The sequence below is a fragment of the Halichoerus grypus genome, chromosome 6 (genome assembly GCF_964656455.1).
Source record: "Halichoerus grypus chromosome 6, mHalGry1.hap1.1, whole genome shotgun sequence".
Classification (NCBI taxonomy): domain Eukaryota; kingdom Metazoa; phylum Chordata; class Mammalia; order Carnivora; family Phocidae; genus Halichoerus; species Halichoerus grypus.
In genome coordinates this window covers 173,873,733-173,897,301 of record NC_135717.1, presented here as the reverse complement: position 1 = coordinate 173,897,301, position 23,569 = coordinate 173,873,733, and the positions used below count along the sequence as shown (strand labels likewise).

The window sequence follows — 23,569 nt, the reverse complement described above, 5'->3', positions numbered from 1 at the left end:
TCCGTTCCTGTCGCTCCAGCCACATTTCAGGTGCTCAGCGGCCACCTGAGGCGGGCGGCCCCTCCATCACTAAAAGGAAGCTCTCTTGGCCGGCGTGGACCCCTGGTCTGGAAGAGCGCCATGCAGGACAGCAGGACAGCCGTGAGGGGCTGGGCACCCAGGAGCCCTTCAGCTCCGGAGACGGATGAGCCGAAGGAGGACTTTACTGAAAATAGCAGCTCCCTCCACCACCCTAGGCAGGCCACCAAGGCCTCCGATTTAAAGATGAAAAGTCCAAATCACAAGTGTCCAGTATCACCACGTTGAAAGGGGAAGGGGAGCGAAGACACAAAGCGCAAGGCAGAGGGACGCCGTCCTTCCCGGGCCTGCCGAGGACGGCTCTCTGGACTCCCCCCGCTGACACCGAGCCAGCAACAGGCCCAAAGAAACCGGCTCTCTCCACAGCGTGGGCCCACTTCCAGGCCGTCCGCGAATGAAGATCCCGCCCCCAGCACCTGCCCAGGAGGCGTAGGGAGCCTGTGCTCCCTTCCATGGCATCCCCGAACCCAGCCCCGGCCCCCTCGTGCATGGGGCGGTGGGAGAGATGCTGACTGCAGAGGAAGGCACGGAGGGAGAGGGGCGCCCGGGAGCGTGAGAGCCAGGAGAGCACAGCAGCTTATCAGCAAACCGACCCTCCAGCTCACACTCCCGAGAGCACACATCAGTCCTGGGTGGGGGTGTGCTCTACCTCAGACCCCCACGGATGCCCCACGGCTCCCACGGCACTGTCTTCACCCATTCCCAGCTTGTAAGGGCATGACCTCCACTAAGCCTCCCTGTACCTGCTGCCCCCTCAACATAAGGAGAGAAGCTCAGAGAAGCTGAGTAGCTGGCTCGGTATCACACAGCTAGGAAGTTGCCCAGAATATAGAAGTGGTTTTAAAAAGGAGGAAAAAAGACAGGAATGCGCGCGCGCAGGTGGAGGAAAGGTCCGGAACAGCACACACACACACACACACACACACACACACACACACACCCTCCCTCATGATGAACATTGTTTATAAAACTACCTCTTTTCTGCTGGACCACTGGTTAAAAACACTTATAAGATACTACTTTAAGTGTGGTGATAGAGAAAAAAGGAGACACTGGGTACATCCAGATCAATGCAAACTGAGGTGCAGAGTCTCAGTCCGGGGTGTCCGGCGACTCCTGCTGGCACGTGGGCCAACCGGGAAGTAAGAGTCGGGAATGGCTCGCAGGGCCCAGGACGTTCAGGTGGGCAAGGCTTCCTGGGCCCTCAAAGCATCACTGCCTTCCAGGAATGTGTCCTGACGAAGCAGACAGAGACACCAGCAGCTGAGTGCAGAGAGCCCCCGCACCACCCGTCACGAGAGTGGGAAGCGCCTCATCACGAGCAGCGGGCTTCACGCAGTGCACTAGGATGGAATAGAAGGCAGTCCTCAGAGGTGACCAGTATGGACAGACAGACAGACCGGGCAGCGGAGAAAGGATGAGATGGAATCACGCACACAGCCTCCAACGAGAAGATGCTGACGATAAAACTACGTAACAAAGAACACATTATGAAAAGAGCTGCACGGTATGACCCACTGTCATTAACAAAATATACTTGTGCATGTAAAAAAACATCTAGAAGAGCCCACATCCCACCGTTAACCGCAGTCAGGTAGGTCTGGAGAGGATGAAGGGGGGAGACGGTGGGGGGAGGGGGGAGAAAGGAGGACTGTTACTTTTAGGTTAGGACACTTCGGGACTGTTAATATACCGAATGGTAAGTATCAGAGGCTAAGTGTGCAATGTTCGTAAACTGCGACAAATGATGCACAAGTAAATATACTCATTAAAAACGGTCCATTCGGCTTTCCAGGACAGACCCATGCAGTCCGTGATTAGCCAGCCAGGTGGAGGAAAGGTCCGGAACAAAACCCTCAGCACAGTTATCTCTGGGCGTTCGGATTAGGAATGATTTTTGTTTTGCTTATCTGCATTTTCAGACATTCTACAACGAACTGAATTACTTTTTTAATTAGAAAAGCAAATGAGAAAAGGCAAAGAAAGAGACAGGAACGGAGGCAATCACCCAGGGGTTTAAGAAGGATCAGCTGGGGGTTAGAGGAATCTGCACCAAGAACTGTAATGACTCCGAATTCGAGCACCCAGCTAATCCTGGGAAAATTATATTTTGTGCTTTGATGCCTGCTGAGTGCTTGAAACATATTTTTACTATGCGGCGTGAGCTTTGAGTGGAGTGGGGGAGTATACTTTATATACTTCCCGCAGAAGAAATATTTTGTGCACACTCACTGGACAGGTATTCGGCAAGCACTTGCGCAGTAAGCCTGGCAATGGAGAACAGAAGCGGGATGGGGGGGGAGGGCGCGGAACGTTCTAGACTTAAAGAATTGCACCTGCCAAGGCCCTTCGGTGGGGGAGGTGTGACGCCTCAGAGGGTGTTAGGGTTGAGCTGTGTCCCCCTAAAAAGATGTGTTGGAGTCCTAACCCGCAGAACCTGTGAATGTGACCTTATTTGGAAGAAGTCATTACTGAAAGTAACGGAGTTAAGATGAGGTCACCAGGATGGGCCCTAATCCAACACAACCAGTGTCCTTACTAAAATGGAAAATCTGGACACAGACACACACACGGGGGGAGTGTCCCGTGACCATGAAGGCAGGGATCCCAGCAGGGCGTCTACAACCCAACGGAAGCCAAGAATCACCAGCAAAACCCTGCAGCGGGGGGAGAGGCCTGGCACAGAGAACCCCTCACAGCCTCAGAAGGAAACAGCCCTGCCCACATGGGTCTGAGACTCCAGCCTCCAGGATGGTGAGGATGGAAATGTCTGTGGTTTAAGCCGCTCCGTCTGTGGGACTTGGTTCCAGCAGCCACAGGAAATTAAGACAGAGGGCCCGAGAGAAGGCCAGAGAAGCTGGGCTTTGCTGTCCCAACTGCCAGGTGGCCATTCCTTGTCAGACGAACAAGATGGCGCCTGCCGCCAGGGATCAAGAGCTGGCTGAAAACACGAACCCCGGAGCCCTGCTCACCTGGGTCTCCAGTTCCGTCACCTCCAAGTTCAGCTTGTTCAGGTGCTTGTTCACAAACGTGATGAGAGACTGTGAAGGCAAAGACACTGTGAGTGAGAGAGTCCGCTCGTCCGTTCCCATCCGACGGGATGCACCGGACATTGGGCATCACCGGCTTTGTCAGACGGTCCCGTCATCTCCTCCGTTTGCTAAAATAAAAGGCTCGGGTTCTCACAGCGACCCTTGGTTTTAGTGGAATAATGCTTCCATCTACCCCCGTTGGAGAAGAACGTGCATCTCTGTCCGCCAGCCTGGGCTCACACGTGCTTATCCACACACACGTACATGTTTAACAACCCTCAAGAAGGATAAAACCGTCAGGGGGAGACAACTGGGTTTTTAGATGCATCTTAGATGCAACCTGTAATGAAAGAAGGCTGACCTGAGGGGCCACACTCATCCACTTCAGTGACCTGTGCAAGCTTGATCTCAGGGAAGCAGGGCCACCGGCCTCTCCTCTCTAGCAAAAGTTTAAAACTTGTCACCTGTAACTTTTCTCACCCAGCAAACCCAGCTTCAGGGGGACGCAACACCAGCCACACACCCCCCACCCCGGGACACGACTGCCTTTCCTTATTCCTGCTACTCAAATTTACTGAGCAGCTACTACGTGCCAGGCATTCTGCTTGGCGCCGGGGACATGAAGACGGCAAGACAGGGTCCTGCCTGGAGAGCCTGTGGCATAGTTCTCCATATATGTACCTGGTGGGGATGACAGAGAAATCAAGGGCCAGGCCAGCGTGTGAGACGTGCCACGGAGGGGAGCTCTGCTGAGCACAAGGAGAGGCGTGTGGCCCCCCGTAGGCTGCCGAGGGAGGCAGCATCTGAGTGGGCCTGCGGGGCAGGCCAAACGGGAGATGGGAGTGGAGGGGCGGGTAGAGCGGGCACCCAGGCCCCGAGCACATGTGCAAACACTTTGGGATCTTCAGGCTGCATCTGGATGTGGATGGGATGGAAGAGAGTAGGACGGGTGACCCTGCTTTTATTCTGGGGTACAAGGAGCCACCAACACAGCAACTCTCAATGTGGGGGTGTGGAAGGGCCAGGCTGGAAGCAGGAAGCTATCAGGCAGATAAAAGGATTTGGTCTTGTTCGTCCCTAGTGCCCAAAATACGTCTTTTCAAAGAATAAATTAACATCGTATCTCTGAAAGACAGACCTTATGCCATGCCATGGCTACCCAACGCTACCCAATGTACTGTGCGCTGGGCCTTTGCACGGACATGATGATATTTTACTCTCACAGCACCCCTGAGAGGTGGGTCCTGCCTCAGTCCTGACAGATGGGGAAACTGAGGTAGGAGTTATAATCTGCTTCAGGTCATACAGTTGATAGGTGGGGGGGGGCGCAGATTTGAATCTTCTTGCGCATTCACGGATGGGTTCTGTCAGGAGACAGATGTGGCAGGGGTAGGGGTTGGGGGCACTGCTTGGAGGCCCCAAGGTGCGTCACTCATGACCCAAGGATGCTAAGTACGCTCCACCCCAGAAGGACCACTGGGATCGTTCTGCTACCCTTTTGCAAAGTGCTTCCAAGAACTAATAAGCTCATTGTCCCAGGCTGGACCAGCATTTTCCGAAGGTGGGTTCCATGGGAATTTAATACATTCAATCACAAGATAAACAAACAGATCAAACCATTGACAAACAAGTTTGGAAAATCCTTCCTACCGAGTCCCCTCTTGGAGAATTCCAAACGCATGCCAGCATATTAAAGGTCCTGAGAAGTCCTGCATTAGGAAACCTGTTCTGGGCAATTGTGCTAGACAAAGAGCTCTCTCTCCTAGGGCATGGGCAGAAATGACTGCTCCTTGGATTTTTACAGGGAGGTGGAAAGTCCATCCATCCTGCCTCCCCCCAAGTGAGATGTCTGCAGGCGCTCAGATAACTCCACAGGCAGAGAGCTGAGTCTCGATTCCTTCTGGGTGAGAACAAGCCCTCCTGGCAGATGCCCCTGGAAGCTCATCATTCCCCAGCCCCTGACTCCACAGCCTCAGTTCGCATGTTTTTTGTTTGTTTCCATCCGTAGCCTACACGTAGGCTGCCTGGGCTGATGAAGGGCCTGTCCTTGCGCTCCTTTGTGGAGGGAAATGGGCCAAACGCACGCACGGGGCAGCTCAGCCGGCAAAGGCCTGCCTGTGTACCGGGCAGGTTGTGAATACAGCCTCGTGGTAGTGAGGCCTTTAAGAGTCAGCAGGCTGACACACTTAAAAACACTTCCACATTGAGAAAAAGCCTTGAGTTGGAATAAAGGGCCACGGTGGTGCCTGGCTGGCTAATTCACTCAACAGAAGCAGGCGGGTGGCAGGAAGATACCCAGGGAGCAGAGATGTTGAGTTAAAAGGTGCTAATTTTATGCACTGTAGTTACGTTTTTGACTATAATTACACTTCAATCCATGTGGCAAACATTTCAGAGATTTCAAACACGTTCCCACCTTCTTCCCAGCATGGAGTGCATGCTGTAGACAGAAGCCTGGAGACAGAGGGAAGCAGCCCAGCCCGGAGCTTACCTTCTTCACCACGCTGAGCTTGTCCGGGGCGTGGTCGAAGAGGGTGTCGAAGGCGTCCCGCTCTGTATGGGCAAGTGGAGAGGCACAGGCTGGGTTTATGGAAATGTCCCCGCCCGTCCCGGGGACCACGCAGTTCCTGACCTCCTGGGATGTCCCGCCCTACACTCCCCACCCGCCTAGAATCCTCTTCATTCCCGCCAGAACCCAAGGGCAGGTGCGGTCGAAGAGGAAAATCAAGGAAAAGATGCTTCTAAGTACCCCCCCCACCCCGTTTCTATCTTGTAATGTGAAATTCACAGGCGGCACTTGGACATCGGCCCATGACATCCTCGACCTGAGGCATCCCTTGCCCGCCTCTCTCCTTCCCCACACTCCTTGCGTACCAGTAAATCTCGCTAGTGCCTCCGAGCACGTCTCCTGATCAGCACGGCTGCTAGTCCCATACCGGCCCCACGGCCCTCAGCGGCTGCAGTCTCCTGCTTTGCTGGCCTCCCTCCTCCACTCCCGGCCCTCTGATCCCTTCTCCTAGCAGGAACACTGTAGACTGGATCAGTTCTTGCCCCTCCCTACCCCTGCCCCCACCAAAGCTCTCCAACCGCTTCTCATCACTCCTAGAATAAAATTCATTCCCTCTCCCGTGGCCCATGGGATCCAGTGGGTGCAATCACCCCCCAACACACGCACCCTCCCCGACTTCACTCCACCAACCAGCTCCCCGGCTTCTCCCCCATCATACACCCACCACAGGGCCTTTGCACCTGCTGTTCACCTGCCACACTTCCTCCAGCTTGCTCTCAGATGTCACCTCCTCTGAAGGGCCTTCCATGACCATCCACATCTAGAAGAGTGCCCCACGCCCACTACCTGTCCTCTGACCCTAATATACTTCTCAAAGCACTTAATCACTACTTGAGAGTACATCTCATTATCATGTATCTGTTGGACAGTAGCTGCTGGTCTCTCAGCTCCGTGCTGGCTGAAACCCCTGTCTCGCTTGTTCCCTCCACTGCCTCAGGACAAATGAACAAACCAGGAAACCCTGCTCCAGAATCTCTCTCCAGCAATCCTTCTGGGGGTGTCCCCCTCTTTGGGAGCACCTGCAGGGCCTGAGGCGGCCTGTTCTGTCATGTCCCACCCAGCCTCCTTCTTCCCGGTGAGCCCCAACCCGCTCTGCTACTCAAGGGCCCAGCCGTGCGCTCCAAATCAACACAGAATCAATCCCTTCCCTTTCCAATGTGAGACCACTGGAGGCCAGGTCAACATGGCTCTCAGTGGATAAGAAGGAGCCGGGTGGGCCGGGAGCCGGGTGCCTGGTTCTAGCCTGTTGTTGCCATGGTGGGGCCTCATGGAGGCAGGACAGAAGCTTGCTGCAGCCCAGAGTCCAGGCAGGAAGACTGAGGCCTCAGAGTGGATGCAGAGCTGTGGGGAGTCACTGGCGGGGTAGAGACGGAAAGGGAGGAGGGCATCTGGAAGGCCTTGGGGTCCCAACTTCTGTCTTCCAGGAGCCAGCTGTCCCCCCAAGGTGCCCGGGGCAACATATGCTCCGAGGACCTCAGCCAGCAGACAGACCCACTATTACTTGAGGGCAGACCCCAGCATGGAGTTCTGGAGGCTGGGGAGCCCAGCCAGATCGGGTGGGGTAGGGGTAGGAAGCCTCCACTGCCTCTCTGGAGATGGCCGGGAGCCCAGAACCAGAGCTGACCCAGGGCCTGCTTCAGGACTGCCCGGCCCGGCCCATGGAGAGGGAGAAGGAGGGAGAGATCAGAGAGAAGACAGGCTGACACCCAAGTAAGCTAGAGAACCAGGTCTCCTGGAGGAAGCATCCCAGCCCTTCCCCCCAGCCTGGCCCCAAAAGAAAGGCACTCGGTGTCCCAGGTCTAGGGCATGGGGAGGCAACTCACAGCCCCAGCCCAGCCCAGGTAGCATCCTCCTTGGCCTTGGGGGTGGGGAGAGGGAAGGTGAGACAAAGAGGAAGGGAGAGGTGGAAGGGCTGTGTGTGCGCATGTGTGGTGTGTATATGCACACCCATGTGGGGCGCATGCATGTGCATGCGTGTGCACACGGTACATAGTGTACACGTGCGTGCGTGGGGGTGTGCATGCATGTGCGCGTACGGTGCGTGTGTGTGGCCACGCGGGTGGACGGGGGGAGGACCGCCCAGCGTCCTTCCCCTAAAAGCCAACAGCAACCAAAAGGCCCGACCCCACGGAGTGCCCCTCCTCCAGCTTTTTTACCAAGGCAGCTGTAAATTATTTTTATAATCGTTCAAGTCAGATTCCACTCTATACGACAGCCTGCTAAGAGGGGGGAAAAAAAGCTAAATCTTTACAAAGCAAAATACAAACTTTAAATGCAGCTTGAGAAAAACCCTGGGAGCAGAAGTGAGCTTGACGTCAGCCGGGTATATTTAGCTGGCCACCGCTGGGCTCACAGAGCGAAGGCGTGCAGGGGAGCCACGGGAGGGCGTGGAGGCCCGCCGCCCCTGTGCAGCCCTTACCTACAGCCGGGGCTCGGGAGCAGCCTTGCCCAGCCAGCTTCTGCCGCACCCCTACGGTAAGCCTGGCCTCGGGAATGAAAATAGGTCCCGGTCGCCCGCCTTCAAAAGCGCCGGGACTTCAGGCCACTTGCTTCCTTCCCTAACCCTGTTTCCTCCTCCGTAAAGTGGGAGTAAATAGGCCCCAGCTCACGGTTGGTGTTAGAATGAAACACACGGCTCATCGAGGGACAAGCCCACCGCCTGGCAAGCGTGGCGCTGGGGCTCGGGCTCAGTTCATTCGATGCCCTCTCTGACCCCAGCCCTCCCTAATGTCTCTCTGGAGGCTCTGGGGATAGTCACAGGGACAAACAGGGAGGGACACAGGCTCGGTGGAGGCAGATGGGTAACCTGAGGTAGCACAAAGAGGACAGGTAGCCAAAACAAGCCAGAAAGGACACAGAAAGGGGCCGAGTCAGCCGGGACGGGCCAGTGTCTGCCCAAGCGCAACCCTCACAGGTGGGAACTTCAGTCCAAACAAAGTTTTGTTCCACATTTTTAAAATATAAATTGGAATTTCTGGCTTGTCTGCAGGAACTGGAAGTGTGGCAACACCGAGTCCGCATCCCTGCCTGCCCGGCGTCAACGCGCCGCCCATGGAAGTGGGGGTGCGGGCTCCCCCAGTCTGCCCCACCGCCACCCCACACAGAGGCCAAGGGGCAGAAGACCACTAGGGTTCTAGCCACTTCCCTCGTTCATGTTGGCAGCCTGGTCCCTGGAGGCACCCACAAGTCCGGGGCCCATGGACAGAGGGCTAGGGGACAGAGGGAGGTGTCACACGAGGCGGAGCCGGGGTTTGCTGGGACAAGAAGGGGAGGAAGGGCGTTCCAGACAGAGGGAACAGAAAGCGCAAAGAGAAGCACAGGAAAGCCAGGGAGGGTTGCAGGCCGCGTGGCCTGTGAGGGAGGCTCAGAGAGGCTGGGTCCCGCAGGGCGAGGAGGCCCCGAGAGTGGTGGCACAGGTGGCCCAGTCAGGCTGCGGTGGGGGCACAAGCTCTGCTGGCAGAAAGGAGGAGACCCGAGGAGGAGATGGGGAGTGGAGGAGGAGAGCTTCTCCCCACTTCTCCCCTGTCCCGAAGCCCAGGGCAGAGGAGGGGCCGCCCGTGGAGGAGATGTAGATGCAGCCAGCAAGCCCGTTGCCATGGAGACCAGGCAGCAGCGCCCAGCTCCTCTGGGGAGATGGGCCTCCCAGCCCACCTCAGCCAGGACAGGGATGACTCAGGGAAGGGGGGCTTCTGGAGGGGGCAGGGCAAGCCCTCCCTCCCAAGCTCAGAGTGCTCAGGTGAGAAATGAGCACAGAACAGGACCCCCTGCGAAACCCAGTAGGCAGACATGAGCCAAGGAGGGTCCACCTGGTATTGTGGAAGCGCCTGGAATGTCTGCGGCCCAGGGCTGGCGGCTGCGGGGGATGCACGCTGAGGAAGACACAGCTCCAGCCCACAGGATGCTTACAGTCAAGAAGCCATGGGTAAAGGGACAGAAGGAGGGACCAAGGGTCCCCAGACTGTCCCAGCGCCCCGAGTCTGCCAGGCAGCTCCCTATGAGCACCGGCGATTGGAGTAAAGAGACAGGCTGGGCGGGGGCAGGGCACTCAGGGAAGGCCTCCTGAGAAGGAGCTGAAGGGTGAGCCATGGGGGAATCCAGAGGGAGAGCATTCCGAGCAGAGGGCAAGGGCAAGAGCTGGAGGGGGTATCTGGGGGTGCTCTTGGATGAACGGGGGAGCGAGGAGGTGGGGGCAAGCAAAGGGGTGGTCTGAAGGGCTCGGAGGCCACCTCCAGGGCTGTGGCTTGAGCTTAAGCCGGGGTGGACAGTAAGGAGGAGTGAAGGGTTAAAGGGGTGCCTTAGGAGAAGCCTGACCCCCAACTCAAGGGGCAAGCCGGGGACCAGGATCCGGGGGGGCAGAAAGGAGGTCCAACCTCGGTGGGCAGGGGGCTGTAGGGGCCCCGGAGGGTCCCACGGGAGAAGGGCTGGCAGAGGCCCAGCTACGGCGGAGGCTGCCGGTCTGGGTACCGAGGGGACCTCGGCGCTTGCACCAGCAGAAGGGGCGGAACTCACCACCTGTCACCCGCTAATAGCCTGCTCGCGTTTCCTAAGCAGGGCGAGCCTATAACATAATAACATTCACCGGCGTCTCGTGGTTCCATGGCCCCGAAGGCTCATGCGTCTCCTGCGTTCACACAGTGGCTGAATCCATTTTTCATACTGTGACACCGGGCTCTTTCCCAGCGAGTCGCCACCCTGCACCCCAGACCCTAATGCACCATTCGCAGGGCCGCGGGGGCTTCTCGGCCCAGCTCCTGCCCCCTTGAAGTGGCACACAGCCCCCCGCAGAACGGACGCTCCCGGGCCCCCCAAACCTCGAACTAGGCCTGTGCCAAACAGGGACAGGACATCGCCCAGCAAATCAAAGGCACTTAATGATGCTCTGACGGCCCCCCTCGGACACAGGGCCTGATGCCTTGTCCTCTCCGGGAGCCCACGCCGGCCCCACTCCCCCCTGCCTTTTCTCTCCCTTTCTTTAAAAATAACAAAGACATATAAAAAGGACTGGATTGCTACTTAAAAATTGTGAAGATGGTGAATTTGCCCAGTGCAGCCTTCGGCCTACTGCAGAAGTTTGAGGACATCGCCGGGAGCCACGTCCCCTCTTCACAACCAAGCAACAGCGCGTGCCACGGGTCCCTGTGATACCCGTGAGAGAACGGGGCCCTGTGGCCAGGCCCGTGGCTGACTCTGGGGTGGCACCCCTCCCCCCAAGAGCTGCAGGACCAGCTCCAGCCAGGCAGGCTTGAAGGGCACGCAGGAAAACTTCTACTTGGCTTCCACTTCCCCTGCTAACAGCTGTGCTCACTGCAGAAGGTGGTATTTGGGGGTGGAGGGCTTTCTGTTTTGAAATATCCCCCAAAGCAGTGAGCTCACTCACATGGCCTCTGGCTGCGGCAGAGAGCGGGGGGGGGGGCAGGGGGGGACCCACGGGACAACACACTCCCCACCCCGAGGGTTTAAATGCGGCCCCAAGCTGTCCTGTGATCTGCCACCCCTTGCTGAGATGAAGATGGGGTCATGCTGCTTGGCACAGGGTCAGGAACAGCTCTTTGGGAACAGTCATTGAAATTAAAGGGAATAACCACCCCCCACCCCCCACTACGCTCTTCTTCTCCCCCCCGCCCACCGCCGCCTGAGGCAGGTCGGAGAAGCAGACAGACCCCAGGGGGAGCTACAACAGACCCCACGGGGTCCTGCAGGCCCTGACCCCCATGTGACAGCGCGTATCCACGCATCCGGGAGCTTCCTGCCACAGCCCCAAAGTGCCCGTGACCTCGGGCCCCCCAACCCCCACAGGTACTTACCGAAGCGACCCATCATCATCCTGCAAACGAGAACAGACAGAGACAGAGAGAGCTGTCAGTGGGTCGCTTAGAACACAGTGTGGTGAGGTCACGATGAAGGGAACCCCAAATTGCCCTGTTGAAGGGCTTTTTGTAAAAATGTAAATCCTGTTTTAACAGATTCTCTGTCCCTCTAATTCAAATGACAAATGTGTGTGTGGATTTCTAAATGTCTGCACAAGATCGGCAGCAAGTGGCCACTTTCAGTTAAACCACCCCTTTAATACCATTTGGGGGGGAATTTAAATCATGGGAGCAGTTAATAGGCAGAACAGTTCAGCAGAAAACAGGGTCTTCTGGAGCCGCTGAATGGGAAGCTTTGAAGTCCAAGGGTGCAGATTACGCAAGGGTCCCACTGTGGTGAGCAAGCATGCTGCACATTCAGGGAATCACGAAACTCAGGGATGCTGAAGAATCACAGACTGGGGCCCTGAGTCTAGCAGGCAGAGGCTGAAACCACCAGGCACAGAGGCTAGTCCCTCCATGAGGACTGCAACGACCCCAGTGCACAGGTCCTCCCCTGCATGAGCCTCCTGAGAGGCAAGGAGGTCTTTATATCATCCCCAAATCCCTCTAGACTCAAGCCCCTTAGGCTCCATCTTATTTAACAACATTCTCTTGAGTAGCTACTATGTGCACGCCATGGAAATACAGAAATAAACACCCCGTTCCCATAAACCCCGTGGCCCTGCCCATAAGCCCACATTTCAACACAGCCCATGGGTACCCAAAGTGTCACATATAGGAGACGCTATGGGAACTAAAAGGAAGTCAGCCCACTTGTGTTTGGCAAACAGGGAGGGCTTCCTGGAGAAGGGGACCTCAGAGCCGGCTCTAGAGAAATGGACAGGAGGCGGAGGCTAGACAGAAGGTAGGGAGAGTCTCTGGGGCTGCGGGAGGGTGGGCCGCCAGAGCACCAAGGCCAGATAGAGCAGGAAGGCCAGCGGGCGGGTGGGGCAGTACTTTGTGGTTTTTGCAGACACCTGATGATTTAGATGCTCCATCCAATCCCCTATGGCCACACAGAGGGGGAGGGATTGGGGAGAGCAAGCCCAGAGTTGGGGAGACCAGGCAGGAGGCTGAGTCTGGGGCCACACAGTACTTCCTACAAGCTGCCTGGGCTGGAATTCACATTTCTACGGACACGGCCTTTGGGCCAGCTAGACCGCCAGCCCTCGTCCCAAACCCCTTAGCCTCTCGGGCGCCCAGCACAGTGCCCGGCACAGTAGGCCCTCGTGCTGGTGACTGCTGTGAATCGTCGGGGCCATTCGCCCACCCACTAGCCCCGACTCCAGAGCTCCCAGCTCCCCCAGCTGCCCTCCCTCAGGTCACCAAACCCCATGGGAGACTGCAGGAGGGGGCCACGCTCCTTCCCAGGGCTGCACGCCCGCCCGCTGCAACGGGCCCGGCAGTGCGTCTCCCCCTCTCTGACCTCGGATGACCTTGTGCCTTGCTCTGACCCACAGAGTGTGAGGACACTGTGTGTGGGGGGGTCAGAACCCTGAGGGCACCTGGGAGGAAGCCCGGTTCCCTAAGGACGAGGCACAGGGGCAGGGACAGAGGCCTGCCACCAGCCAGCATGAACACCTGCCCGGCTGAGCCCGGCCCGGTCCGACCCACAGCACTGTCAGCAGCTAAAGGGACTGTGGTTTTAAGCCTCTTGGTTTTGGGGTGGTTTGCTACACAACTATGGATAACTAAGACACCACTCCACTCCTCGTTCCCCTCCTCCTGCTCCCAAACAGGCCAGGCCTGACAGCCACTATAGACCGGGCCCAGCACCGGGCCCCTTGTCCCTCATGCCGCCCCTCCCCCACCCCTAGTCCCCATGGGCTTGGAACAGACGTGCTGCCTATCGCATGGCAATGGCTCCCCAATTTACCCGGCAGCTCCCTCGCCAGGAGTGGTCTCCCGTGTAGCCTGATCTGTGAAAGACCGGACGTCAATTGGTGACCCAGTAATTAATCACTCCATGAACGGAGCGGGAGGGTTCACGGAGACGATCAATCTTTAATGTTCTGTTTCATCTGAACCGGGTTTGGTGGAGAGTCACAAATGCAGCGAATTTTAAAGATCCTTAACAGGGTGCCATGCGGGCGCCTAAAAGCTACATGCAAAATAGACCATTTAATTTGCTACGTTCAATGGATTTGAAGCCTTTTAGACTTCTTAAAAGTTGCCCTCTGGCTTTCTCTAAGAGATGAGTGACGGCTCAGCTCTCTCTCAAAGGGAAGTTCTAGTTCAGAAGGGTGGCTCCCTCTCCAACGGAGCTGAGGCATGGACGGATAAATGAGCGGGGACAAGGGGTCCCTAACCATTCTGAACACCTCCTCCCCGCACCCAACATTCTTGAAGTTCGCCTTCTAAAATAAGGAATAAACGTCCAAAGGCTTCGGAGAAGAACTCCGTCCTCACACGGAAAACTCTGAAGATGCTAGCATACCTACCCTACAAAAGCTCGATGTTTTAAATTCCCCTTAGCCTTTTCTTCCTTGTAAGAGATGCTGAATGGGATCGGTTATATTTTTATTTGCTTATCATTCTCGGTGCCACTCCAAAAGATTTCGGGCAGCTTCAGTAAGTTCTAATTCCTGTGCCGCACGTAGTTTGTGTATTTTTCTATTTGGGAGAATTTCTCATTTAAATACCAAACCAAACGGCAATCTTGCCCTTCCTCACCAGAGAAGAGAAAAAAAATCTTTGAAGAGAGTGGGTGCAGGCCATAAAGCCAGGACAGCGCTTGTGTGAAAACCTCATCCTTGGGTTGAGGGACGTGCGTGGAAATGGGCCCCTGCGTCTGTGCGGGTCCCCAGCTGGGGTCCACTTACTCCGTTGTTGTGGTCAGCTCCTCCGTGACGTGGCTGGAATGCAGCAGGCCTTCCCGCTTCTGCAAACCCCAAAACGAACAAATAAATACACAAACACGTGGGCAGGCAGAGGGGACGGGAGAAAGGACATCACTGGCCGGGTAGCTGAGCTGTGTGCAGACGGCCTGGGGCCAGACCACCTTAGGGGCAGCATCCAAGCCACGCCCACGGGGGCGGACTGCAGGTGACCACAGGGGGTGACCCTTTCGGTGGCTGGACTGCCCCCCTCCCATCCCCTCCCCACAAGCTCTCCACGTTGCTCTGAGAGCCGGCAGCTGGGGGGAGGGGGGTCTCAGGGGAAACACCCTAGCTCCCAAAGGGATCCCCTACGCCGTGCAGCTGGGAGAGGTAAGGGGCACAGGGAACCCACATAACATAGGGAAGCACCCAGTGTAAGAACATGCGCACTTGGCTAAGTAGGGTGTGTCCCCCCCGAAGTCCTGACAGTTCCGAACCTCAGAACGTGACCTTGTTTGGAAACAGGATGTCTGCAGATACAGCTAATTAAGACGAGGCCATAAGGGGCTAGGGTAGGTCCTAAATCCAACATGACTGGAGTCCTTATAAGAGAAAACAGAGCCACAGACACACGCAGGCATAGAGAGAAGAGGCTGAGGGACAAAGAGGCCGAGCCTGGACAGACGAGTCTACAATCAGGAACGCGGAGGACTCCCGCAGGAACGCGGAGGACTCCCGCAGCCACCAGAAGCAGGAAGGGGGAAGGAAGGATCCTCCCCTGGAGGCTTCGGAGGGAGCGGGGCCCTGCCAACTCCCCGAGTAGGACTTCTGGCCTCCCTAACGGTGAGGGGACAATGTCTGTTGTTTCAAAACACCCACGTTGTGGTATTTTGCTATAGCAGCGCTAGGACATGACACTGTGTGTGACGGACTTCTCCGGAAGCCCCACAGGTGTGGGACGCAGCGATGGTGGTGGGGTGGGGGGTCGGGGATGGGGGCAGCCTGGACGTCCCCGGACCTCAGGGTGGTGCTCGGCAGCCAGCTAATCCAAGCACTGCAAGCCCCTACGTGAACCCCTCGAGAAACAAGGAACTCACTTCCCACCGGGCCACCCACCGTGGACACCTCCCAAGATCTGAGCTCCCCAACTCTTCCTGAACTTGGCCTCCAGGGAATTCTCGTGGCTGGTTCTTACAAATGCAGGCAACCACCCTTGAGCGGCCATCAGCGGTCTCACGGCTTCCCAGGAGAGCCCACCGAGGGAGGTGCTGAGACATTTCACTCACTTACTCATCCATGCACGTATTAGGCACCTACTAAATGCCAGGCCCAGGGCGAGGTACTCACACATGAAGCTAAGCATTTCAGAGGTTTATAGCATAATCTCAGATTTCTGGGGAAATCACTGCAACTTGGAGAAATCAAGTGATCGCCCAAGGCCATGCTGCCAGGTGGTAAATGAGGCCCCTGTCCCCATCCCTTCCCTCCACAGACCCCCATATTCCTTGCATTTCCCATCTCCGACCGGATAAGCGGACATGGATTGACAGGCCCTGGGCTCTGGGAGGCGGGCTTCTGAGGCCAGTTCCCGGAACCCCCGGTCCCTGATTCATACCCCTTTGGGTGAGGCCCAAAGAATCCTTCCGTAACCCTGGTCAGGCAGGAGGCGCCAGCAAAGAAGGGTTTGCCCGAGTCAGTAAAACTTTCTGAAAACCCAAAAGATTTTCTTGGACCAAAGCGCAGGCCTGAAAGGAAATGCCTTGATTACTGAGCTGTACGGCGCTCATGGGGCTTCGATTCTGACGGACACGGGTTTGGGAACCACATGCCCACGTGTCCTTGGGAAGCCTTTCCCGGCTGGCCGCCTCGAGTGGGTGCCCAGGGCTAGGGCAGCAGGAATGGTCCCTGACCCCATCACCACCACTGACCACAAACATCCCGCCTTAGGAAGCAAGCAGGGCCACACGGCGGGGGGTAACCCTCCCCTGATGCCAGAAAGGGGCATTCCCGCCCGCCGGGTCAGGGCCAAGCTCCCAGGGTAACGGAGGGGTCAGACGGCTTCGGAAAACTGGGACCAGCCAGAGCCCTGCAGCCCGCAGAGCACGGGGCCGATAAGGGAAAGCATGGACTTGGACATCGCAAGTCTATAAACACACAGACATCCGGGTTCCGAGCGAAACCTCATCGGTCTGGCAGGAGAGCGGTGCTTTCGCAATCAGAGTGTTTTCCCCATTTGGTGTCCCCGATAGCCAGTGCCCAGTGCCAAGGACACAGTAGGTGCTTCATACGCATTTACTGGACAAGACCGCAAACACAGAGCCAGGGCTGGGTCTGTCCCCTTAAACGCAGGGGACACGGTAGGAAAGGCTGCTCTGTCCCTGTCAGAAGGACCCTGGCTCCCAGTTACATTTCTCCAAGGGAAGCAAGAGAAACGACCCTAAGAGAGAGATCATGGGGAATGAGGGATAGAATGCAGAGCAGATGCAGAGGAGCTTTAATTGGGGTATCTATTTCCTACCGCTGGTCTCAACCCTCTCCGGTGAGTAATCTCATTCAAGAGAACTGAGTTCCAACTACTTGGCTTTGGAGAGAAATGAATGTTCTTTAAAAAAAAAAATCTGGAAAATTAAACCTCAATACGCTCATGCCTTTGAATCTGCCTCTCTCCAAATCAGTGCCATTGTTCCGGCTCCAATCATTTGTCTCCAAGCCAGGGCGAGACACACATTTTTGTCAAGAGGGGAAAACAGAAGGTAGCCTCTTAGGAGGAAAAAAAAAAAAAGCAGCAGGGAGGGAATCCACGGGGGGAAAGCGTCCCCACACCCCTCTGGTAGCATGGAGGGCAAGCCCGATACTCACCCGCACAACAACCACCTGCACGGACACGTGCTCGGGGAGGCGGATCGGGGCCCGGAAGTGCATGGCCAGGGACACGAGGAGGTGGAGGATGGCCACCAGATTCTTCCCGTGAATTGCTTGTCGGGGGAGGGAAGAAGGGAGCTAGTTTAGATCAGGTTTTGCAGGAGCCCCGAGCCCATGTCCAAAAGGCAATAAAGACGCTGCGTCCAAACAAGACCGCAGAGAAAAACCATGGGCGGAAAAAAAAACACTGGCCACGGAAAAACGAAGACAATGAGCGCCTTGTATGAATTTACTTCTCTTTTCTAATTTTTTCCCTTCCTGTTGGCTTTCAGGTGACATGTGCAACCACTTTCAAAAGCACAGCATTTTTAAAAGGGGTCAACTGGGTGGTGTGATAAGGAGACGGAGCGGGCAGGAGAGTGAAATTAGCATAGGGAAGGGAGAATTTTGTGGAAGATGGGTCATCGTGGCCACTTAGCCGTCACAATAATGTGCATTATTATCCCTGGCGCTTAAAAGGTCTCCCTCTGCACTATCAACCTCCTACACGAGGGAGGGAAGCAAGGGTGGATGGTGCTCCGGGGGAGGGGGGTGGAGAGCTTCCTGGCCAGGCCCTGCCTGCCCTGCACTGAGGATGGGGGGGGTGCTGGGCGGGGCAGCCCCGACAAAGAACTTTCCGGCTTCTCTTGCTTTAGTTCTTTTTTTTTTTTTTTAAGATTTTATTTATTTATTTGGCAGAGAGAGACACAGCGAGAGAGGGAACAGAAGCAGGGGGAGTGGGAGAGGGAGAGGCAGGCTTCCCGCCGAGCAGGGAGCCCGATGCGGGGCTCGATCCCAGGACCCTGGGATCATGACCTGAGCCGAAGGCAGACGCTTAACGACTGAGCCACCCAGGCGCCCTCTCGCTTTAGTTCTTCACCTTTCCGGCTTGAGGTCTTGGCTGAGAATACCGCGATGTCACATACTGGTGGTGGCAGCACGCTGTGATTTATCCCCGAGGACCTGCGCCAGCGGGTCACGGCTAGAACAGCTCATTTGCTGTTGGTGCCATGAGGACCCGGGGTTGGGTCCCTTCCAAAAACCCCACAGAGCTTCTCTCTTTCCCCTCCTTCCTCTGGAGCCTCCCCTGCCCCACCCAAACAGAACCAACTTCTTTCCTCTCAGAAGCAAGGGGGGAAAAAGGGCAATGACAGGCGTGACCTCGTCTCTCACCTAGGAGCTAGCTCCCAAGAGTGGGGACGCTGGCTTTGGCCTGTCCTAGCTGCCTTCCATAGAGAGCAGCGGGAACGGGTTTTGAACGTGCAAGCCCAGAAAGGCCACGATGAATGACAGTGTGGAGAGCTGAGGGGACAGGCTCGGTGTCCCCCGAGCCTACTCACAGTCCACGGTCCACTGGAGCGCCCAGCCGTGGGGCCGCAGGAGGCCTTGCACGGCTTCCAGCACCGTTTGCAGCTTCTGCTTCTGCCCGATCTCGGACTGTGTCACCTCAGCCACATTCAGCTTGCAGCCCGCCAGTTTTTCTGCAACGAGAAGGCCAAGAGCAAGACGCAGGGCGTGAGGAAACGCTGGAGGGTCTCGGGGCCGCCTGGTGCCCCAGCCGCAAGGGGACCACTCCCCCACCCAGCCCGGGGCGAGCAGATCATCACAGAGCAGTGGGGCGCTGTCAGGATGGGGAGCCATGGAGCTCCGAGCTTCCTAGTCCTTTGTGTTCCTTGGAAAAGTACTCCAGAGCGGAAAGGGGGTGTGGAGGTCGAGGGCAGACCTGGAGGTGTCCCACTCGGGAACATTCTAGGCACGTGACATGGAAAAAATGACTCAAGGTGCAACTGGGAGGCAGGGAGGAGACCCGCAGGGACGGGGACGGGGCCGGAGCGGAGGAGGCGGTGCACTGGGTCCTCTTGTTTCTCTAACAGCAGGACACCGCGGTAAGGATGGCGAGATGTTCACAGACACCACCACGAACGGCTTTATCCCCGAGAGTGAGCCGGAAGCTCCCTGGAGGACCCCGACAAGCCCGACAAGAACCGCCACATCTGCTCCAGATCCGGTGACTGACCCCGAGCCCGGCCTCGGTGGGAGCCCCACCCACTTTGCCGCCGCGTGGGCCCCCCACCTGCTAAGGGGCAAGGCAAGAAGGGGCTCTAAGACCCAGGTGTCTCCTGATGGGATGTCTCTCCTCAGCAAATCAACAGCAGCAGCATCGCAGAACACGGCGACCTGTTCCCCGGGAGGGTGATCACGGCGCCCGGCACAGAGCCCAACTGGCCGCGAGCCAGGACGTGGCTGCTGGCTGCGGCACTGAAGGGGGGGGACAGCAGACAGCGGAGTCCAGGCTGGTCACGGTGGGGCTCCCGTTTCGCAAGTGGTCCCCCCAAAGCCCTGTGTACGGCATTCCGTCCGGAGGCCCGCTAACTCAGCATTCTCTCCCCATGTCCTCCCCTCCCTCGATTAGAACAAGAGCAAACCGTTTTAATATTCCCCCCAGGATAGTATCATTACAGAGCAATGCCTGTGGGGCTTGGGATGCTTCTTCCTTTGCTTCCTTCCTTCGTTAGCTCACAAAGCAGTGACATGAGCACCTTCTGTGCACCAGGCACTGTCCTGGGGCTGGATGCAGCACAGACAAGAGGCTCTCCCGTGGGGGAGGCAACCTCACCTCCATAACATCGGGCTGCAGCCGTGAGTGCTAGAAGCAAAACAAAGCAGCTCAACCAAATGCATCCAGCCGGGGCTAGAAGTGGTTGCTGTTTATATATTCTGATGGCCCTCTGCCTCTGACAGGTCCTAGCTGGATACGCCACAGCTGTTCCCTATGAACACCCTGAGAATACACAGCACGTCCCCCAGGTGTGACAGGGCAGAGCGGAGGATCCTGGGGAAGGAAGGAGGGTTACAGAGCTGGGTGGTCCAAGAGCCTCGCCTGCCGGGAGACGGGGAGCTCGGTACGCCTCTGCCGTCCCCACCAGCCAACCCCACAGCCCTGCAGGCTGAACGTGGCCGTGATACCCAGGCTGAAGGAGGAGGCGTGCTGGAGGCGGAAAGGAAACTGCACCAGCCTGTGAGGGCTGCGGTCACAGAGGACCTCAGACCAGGGGGCGTAAACAATGCAAATGTACTTTCTCTCAGGATCCTGCAGGTTAGAAATCTGAGATCGGGGGCTGGCAGAGCTGCTTTCCCCTGAGGCCTCTCTCCCGTGTCCTCACGTGGCTGTCCCGCTATGTGTGTCTGTCTTGATCTCTTCTTCTTAAAAGGACACCAGCCGTGTGGGTTTAGGGCCCACCCCCCAATGACCTCACTTTAACTTAATGACTTCTAGAAAGACCCTGTCTCCAAATACAGTCACATTCTGAGGTCCTAGGGATTAGGATTTCAACTTATGACTTCTGGGGGGGGGGACACAATTCAGCCGATGACAGGAACCGAGGAGGCTGGTTGCACCTGGGTGCTGCCTGAGGCTGGTCCTGCTAGCCCTGCCACGTGGGAGAGCATCACACATCTGGCTGCCTGAGTCGCCGGCATCACTCTGCCTACCGATGGGCCCCAGGGGCGGCTCCAGCCTCTGCTGGCCTTGCTGCGGCCCACACCTGGCTGCAGAGCACGGAGAGGGACCGAGGAAGCTGGGGTGGATCCTCAGATGTGGCAGGCAAACGTGGTGAGGCTGAATGCCGGGCTGTGAACACTCCCTGTGCAGGGAAGGGCCTGCCTTTTGCAAGGAGAAGGGAGTGCCATGAGTTAGAAGCGGGACCAACAGCCAGCCCAGGAGGCCCCGGGACCCCGACAGGGGCACCCTCCCTCTGCCCACACATGGCCCACCTTGCAGAAGAGTTACACCCGCCGAAACCTGCCACGGGGCAGAGTCGGCAGCTGCTTCCAGGGTCTGCTCTCAAGAAGAGGGACCCAGGGGCGCCTGGGTGGCTCAGTCGTTAAGCGTCTGCCTTCAGCTCAGGTCATGATCCCAGGGTCCTGGGATCAAGCCCCGCATTGGGCTCCCCGCTCTGCGGGAGGCCTGCTTCTCCCTCTCCCACTCCCCCTGCTTGTGTTCCCTCTCTCGCTGTCTCTCTCTGTCAAATAAATAAATAAAATCTTTAAAAAAAAAAAAAAAAAAAAAGAAGAGGGACCCAGCTGGGGTCCTGCTGCTGACTCGCACTTGGTGATCTCACATGGCCAAATCCAGAGGTCCACTCTCTGTCCTCACTCCTGCCTCCCTGAAACACCCTTCCCCTACCCCTCCCTGCCTCCTCCCTACAGCTGGACCCTTCAGACTCCTTCGCTGGCTCCTCCTCTTCCCGACCCCTTCCTGCCCACCCAGGGCCCCGGCCGCACCCCTCTCCTCTCTCCAGATGCACAGGTCAGCTTTGGCCTCAGCACTCGGCCACAGTCTCCTTTCTGGCTTTGGCTTCTGCCTTTGGGGACAGTGACAAGCTGAATGTCCAGTCCACGCGGTGTCATTCCTGCTAACCCTGGGCTCGGGGACCATGTGCTCACACGGGTCCCGGCTGCATCTCGTGAGCGCAGCGACATCAGCAGTGAGTGATCAACAACCAGGCAAGACATGCTGGTTTTCTGTTCAGATCCGAAAATTCTCTTCCATGGTTCTTCTCCTCCCACAGAGGGGCATGTCAACCCACTTGACATATGAGAGATTCTGGAATCGCCTTATTAAGGACTCAAGTACGATATTCACACGGGATGGGGGCAGCTGCCAGAGCCAGCCTCCCGCAACCCAGAGGGTAACACAGCAACGCAGGACGACGGACAATCACACAGCTTCAGATCGAGTGTGACATTTGCCAGCTGAGGGGGGTACCAAAGGACGTGCCTTGAGGGGCAAGAATTCTTACCTGATACCTGCTCTAAAGATGCCCCTGTCACTCGTCGCCTGGGAGGGGCCGGCACCATTTACAGGCAAATTCAGAGCCTGTCCTGTGATCCGGTGATGGTACCAGCAACCCGCCCCCCTCCCCGCCCCGCTAGAACTCAGGCTTAGGACACGATTTTTTCAAGCAACTGGGTGAATGAAGCCACAGGGGCGTGCAGAAGCATCGGAAGGAAAAAATTTGAGTGCAACACTCTTAAGTTTGCTTCTGAAAATGCTAGGAAGTATCTCCCTCCAGCAGGGAACCAGGCACCTGCTTAAGGGACCATTTCAATAAGACAGCGGCGTCACTCACGGCCAACTCTTTGAGTCCAAGAGCCGAAGGGGAGCTCGGTCTTCACCTCAGACAAGGAGGCAGCAACCCCATCAGAAGAATCCTCGCTGGCGGATCCGAAGACCCATGCGCTCCCCGCCCCTTCTCTACTGAAAGCATCTGTCATCACGAATGTCCAGTATAACGACCCTGAGGGGACCGTAGCCCCCGACAGGGCTGAGGATGATCCTGGGAATGACCACACCAACACTACGATCTAAAACATCAAAACTCTGACCGACACTTTTTTTTATCCACACATAATTCACGTAGAGCGTTACATTAGTTTCAGGCATACAATATAATGATTCCACCTGACCGCCATTTTTAATAATAAACTGGTGTTAATGATTACCAATCCCGATAACATTTCAAATTTATTCTTGTACCGTGGGAGTCATTCCAAGACGGGGATCCCTGGCTCAGCCAAATACTGAGAAATTTCTGGCCATTTGGCCTTCAGCCAACTAATGAATCTGGACCACCCTCTCCAGGTGAGGCCCCTGGGTACCATGGCGCTAAGCATCACCTCTGCTGCCGAGCTCTCCACCCTCACCTGGCCGCTGACTCAGGTAGAACAGGCCCCGGCTGCTGCAACACCCACCTCCTCGTTCCCCACCCCCCACGCTCCTCCCAAGGGGCCCCTGGTTCCCCAGCTGCTCAGGCCACAAACCTGGCTGTCATGTCAGCCTTCACATCTCTGGCAGCTCCAACCTCCAAGATCCCTCCCCCCGGGTCTGCACCTCCCCCCTGAGCCGCTTCATCTGATGCCCGGGCTGCCGGAACAGCCTCCTGACCGATCTCAGCTCCTGCTCCCGACCCCCCCCTTCTATACCCAGAAGCCCAGGTGACTTCATAAAACACTTAGCTCAGATCATGTCACGGCCCTGCTCAAAAGCTCTAGCGGTTCCCTGTCACTTGGAATAAAAGCCTTTGCCAGACGCGATCTAGCCTCATCCATCTTCCCGGCCCCGTCCAGCACCCCCACGACCCCCTCCCCCACCTCCTGCAGCCTCCTTCCACTAATCTTTAAACACTACAGAGTCTTCCTCACATCCGAGTCTTGGCCTGGAATGTTCTTCTGAGGCTGGTGGTGCAGACATCTGCTCAGATGTCCCCTCCCCAGATAGCCGCCCCCACTGCCCAAACCCTCTCCGCCCCGTGACCTTCT

At 56.9% G+C, this 23,569-nt stretch overlaps 1 protein-coding gene across 2 annotated transcripts in view; it reads right to left on the bottom strand.

Annotated features, from left to right (window-relative positions):
• The window catches only part of PARVB (parvin beta), a 103,822-nt gene that overhangs the window by 10,374 nt on the left and 69,879 nt on the right, over positions 1–23,569 (bottom strand). For both annotated transcript variants that reach the window (XM_036084057.2, XM_036084058.2), the window contains exons 5-10: positions 18,589–18,729; positions 17,207–17,322; positions 14,351–14,409; positions 11,484–11,503; positions 5,602–5,663; positions 3,051–3,119 (exon numbers count right to left, since the gene is read on the bottom strand). In XM_036084057.2, the coding sequence (XP_035939950.2) occupies positions 3,051–3,119; positions 5,602–5,663; positions 11,484–11,503; positions 14,351–14,409; positions 17,207–17,322; positions 18,589–18,729 (467 nt within the window). The remainder of the gene's footprint in view (positions 1–3,050; positions 3,120–5,601; positions 5,664–11,483; positions 11,504–14,350; positions 14,410–17,206; positions 17,323–18,588; positions 18,730–23,569) is intronic.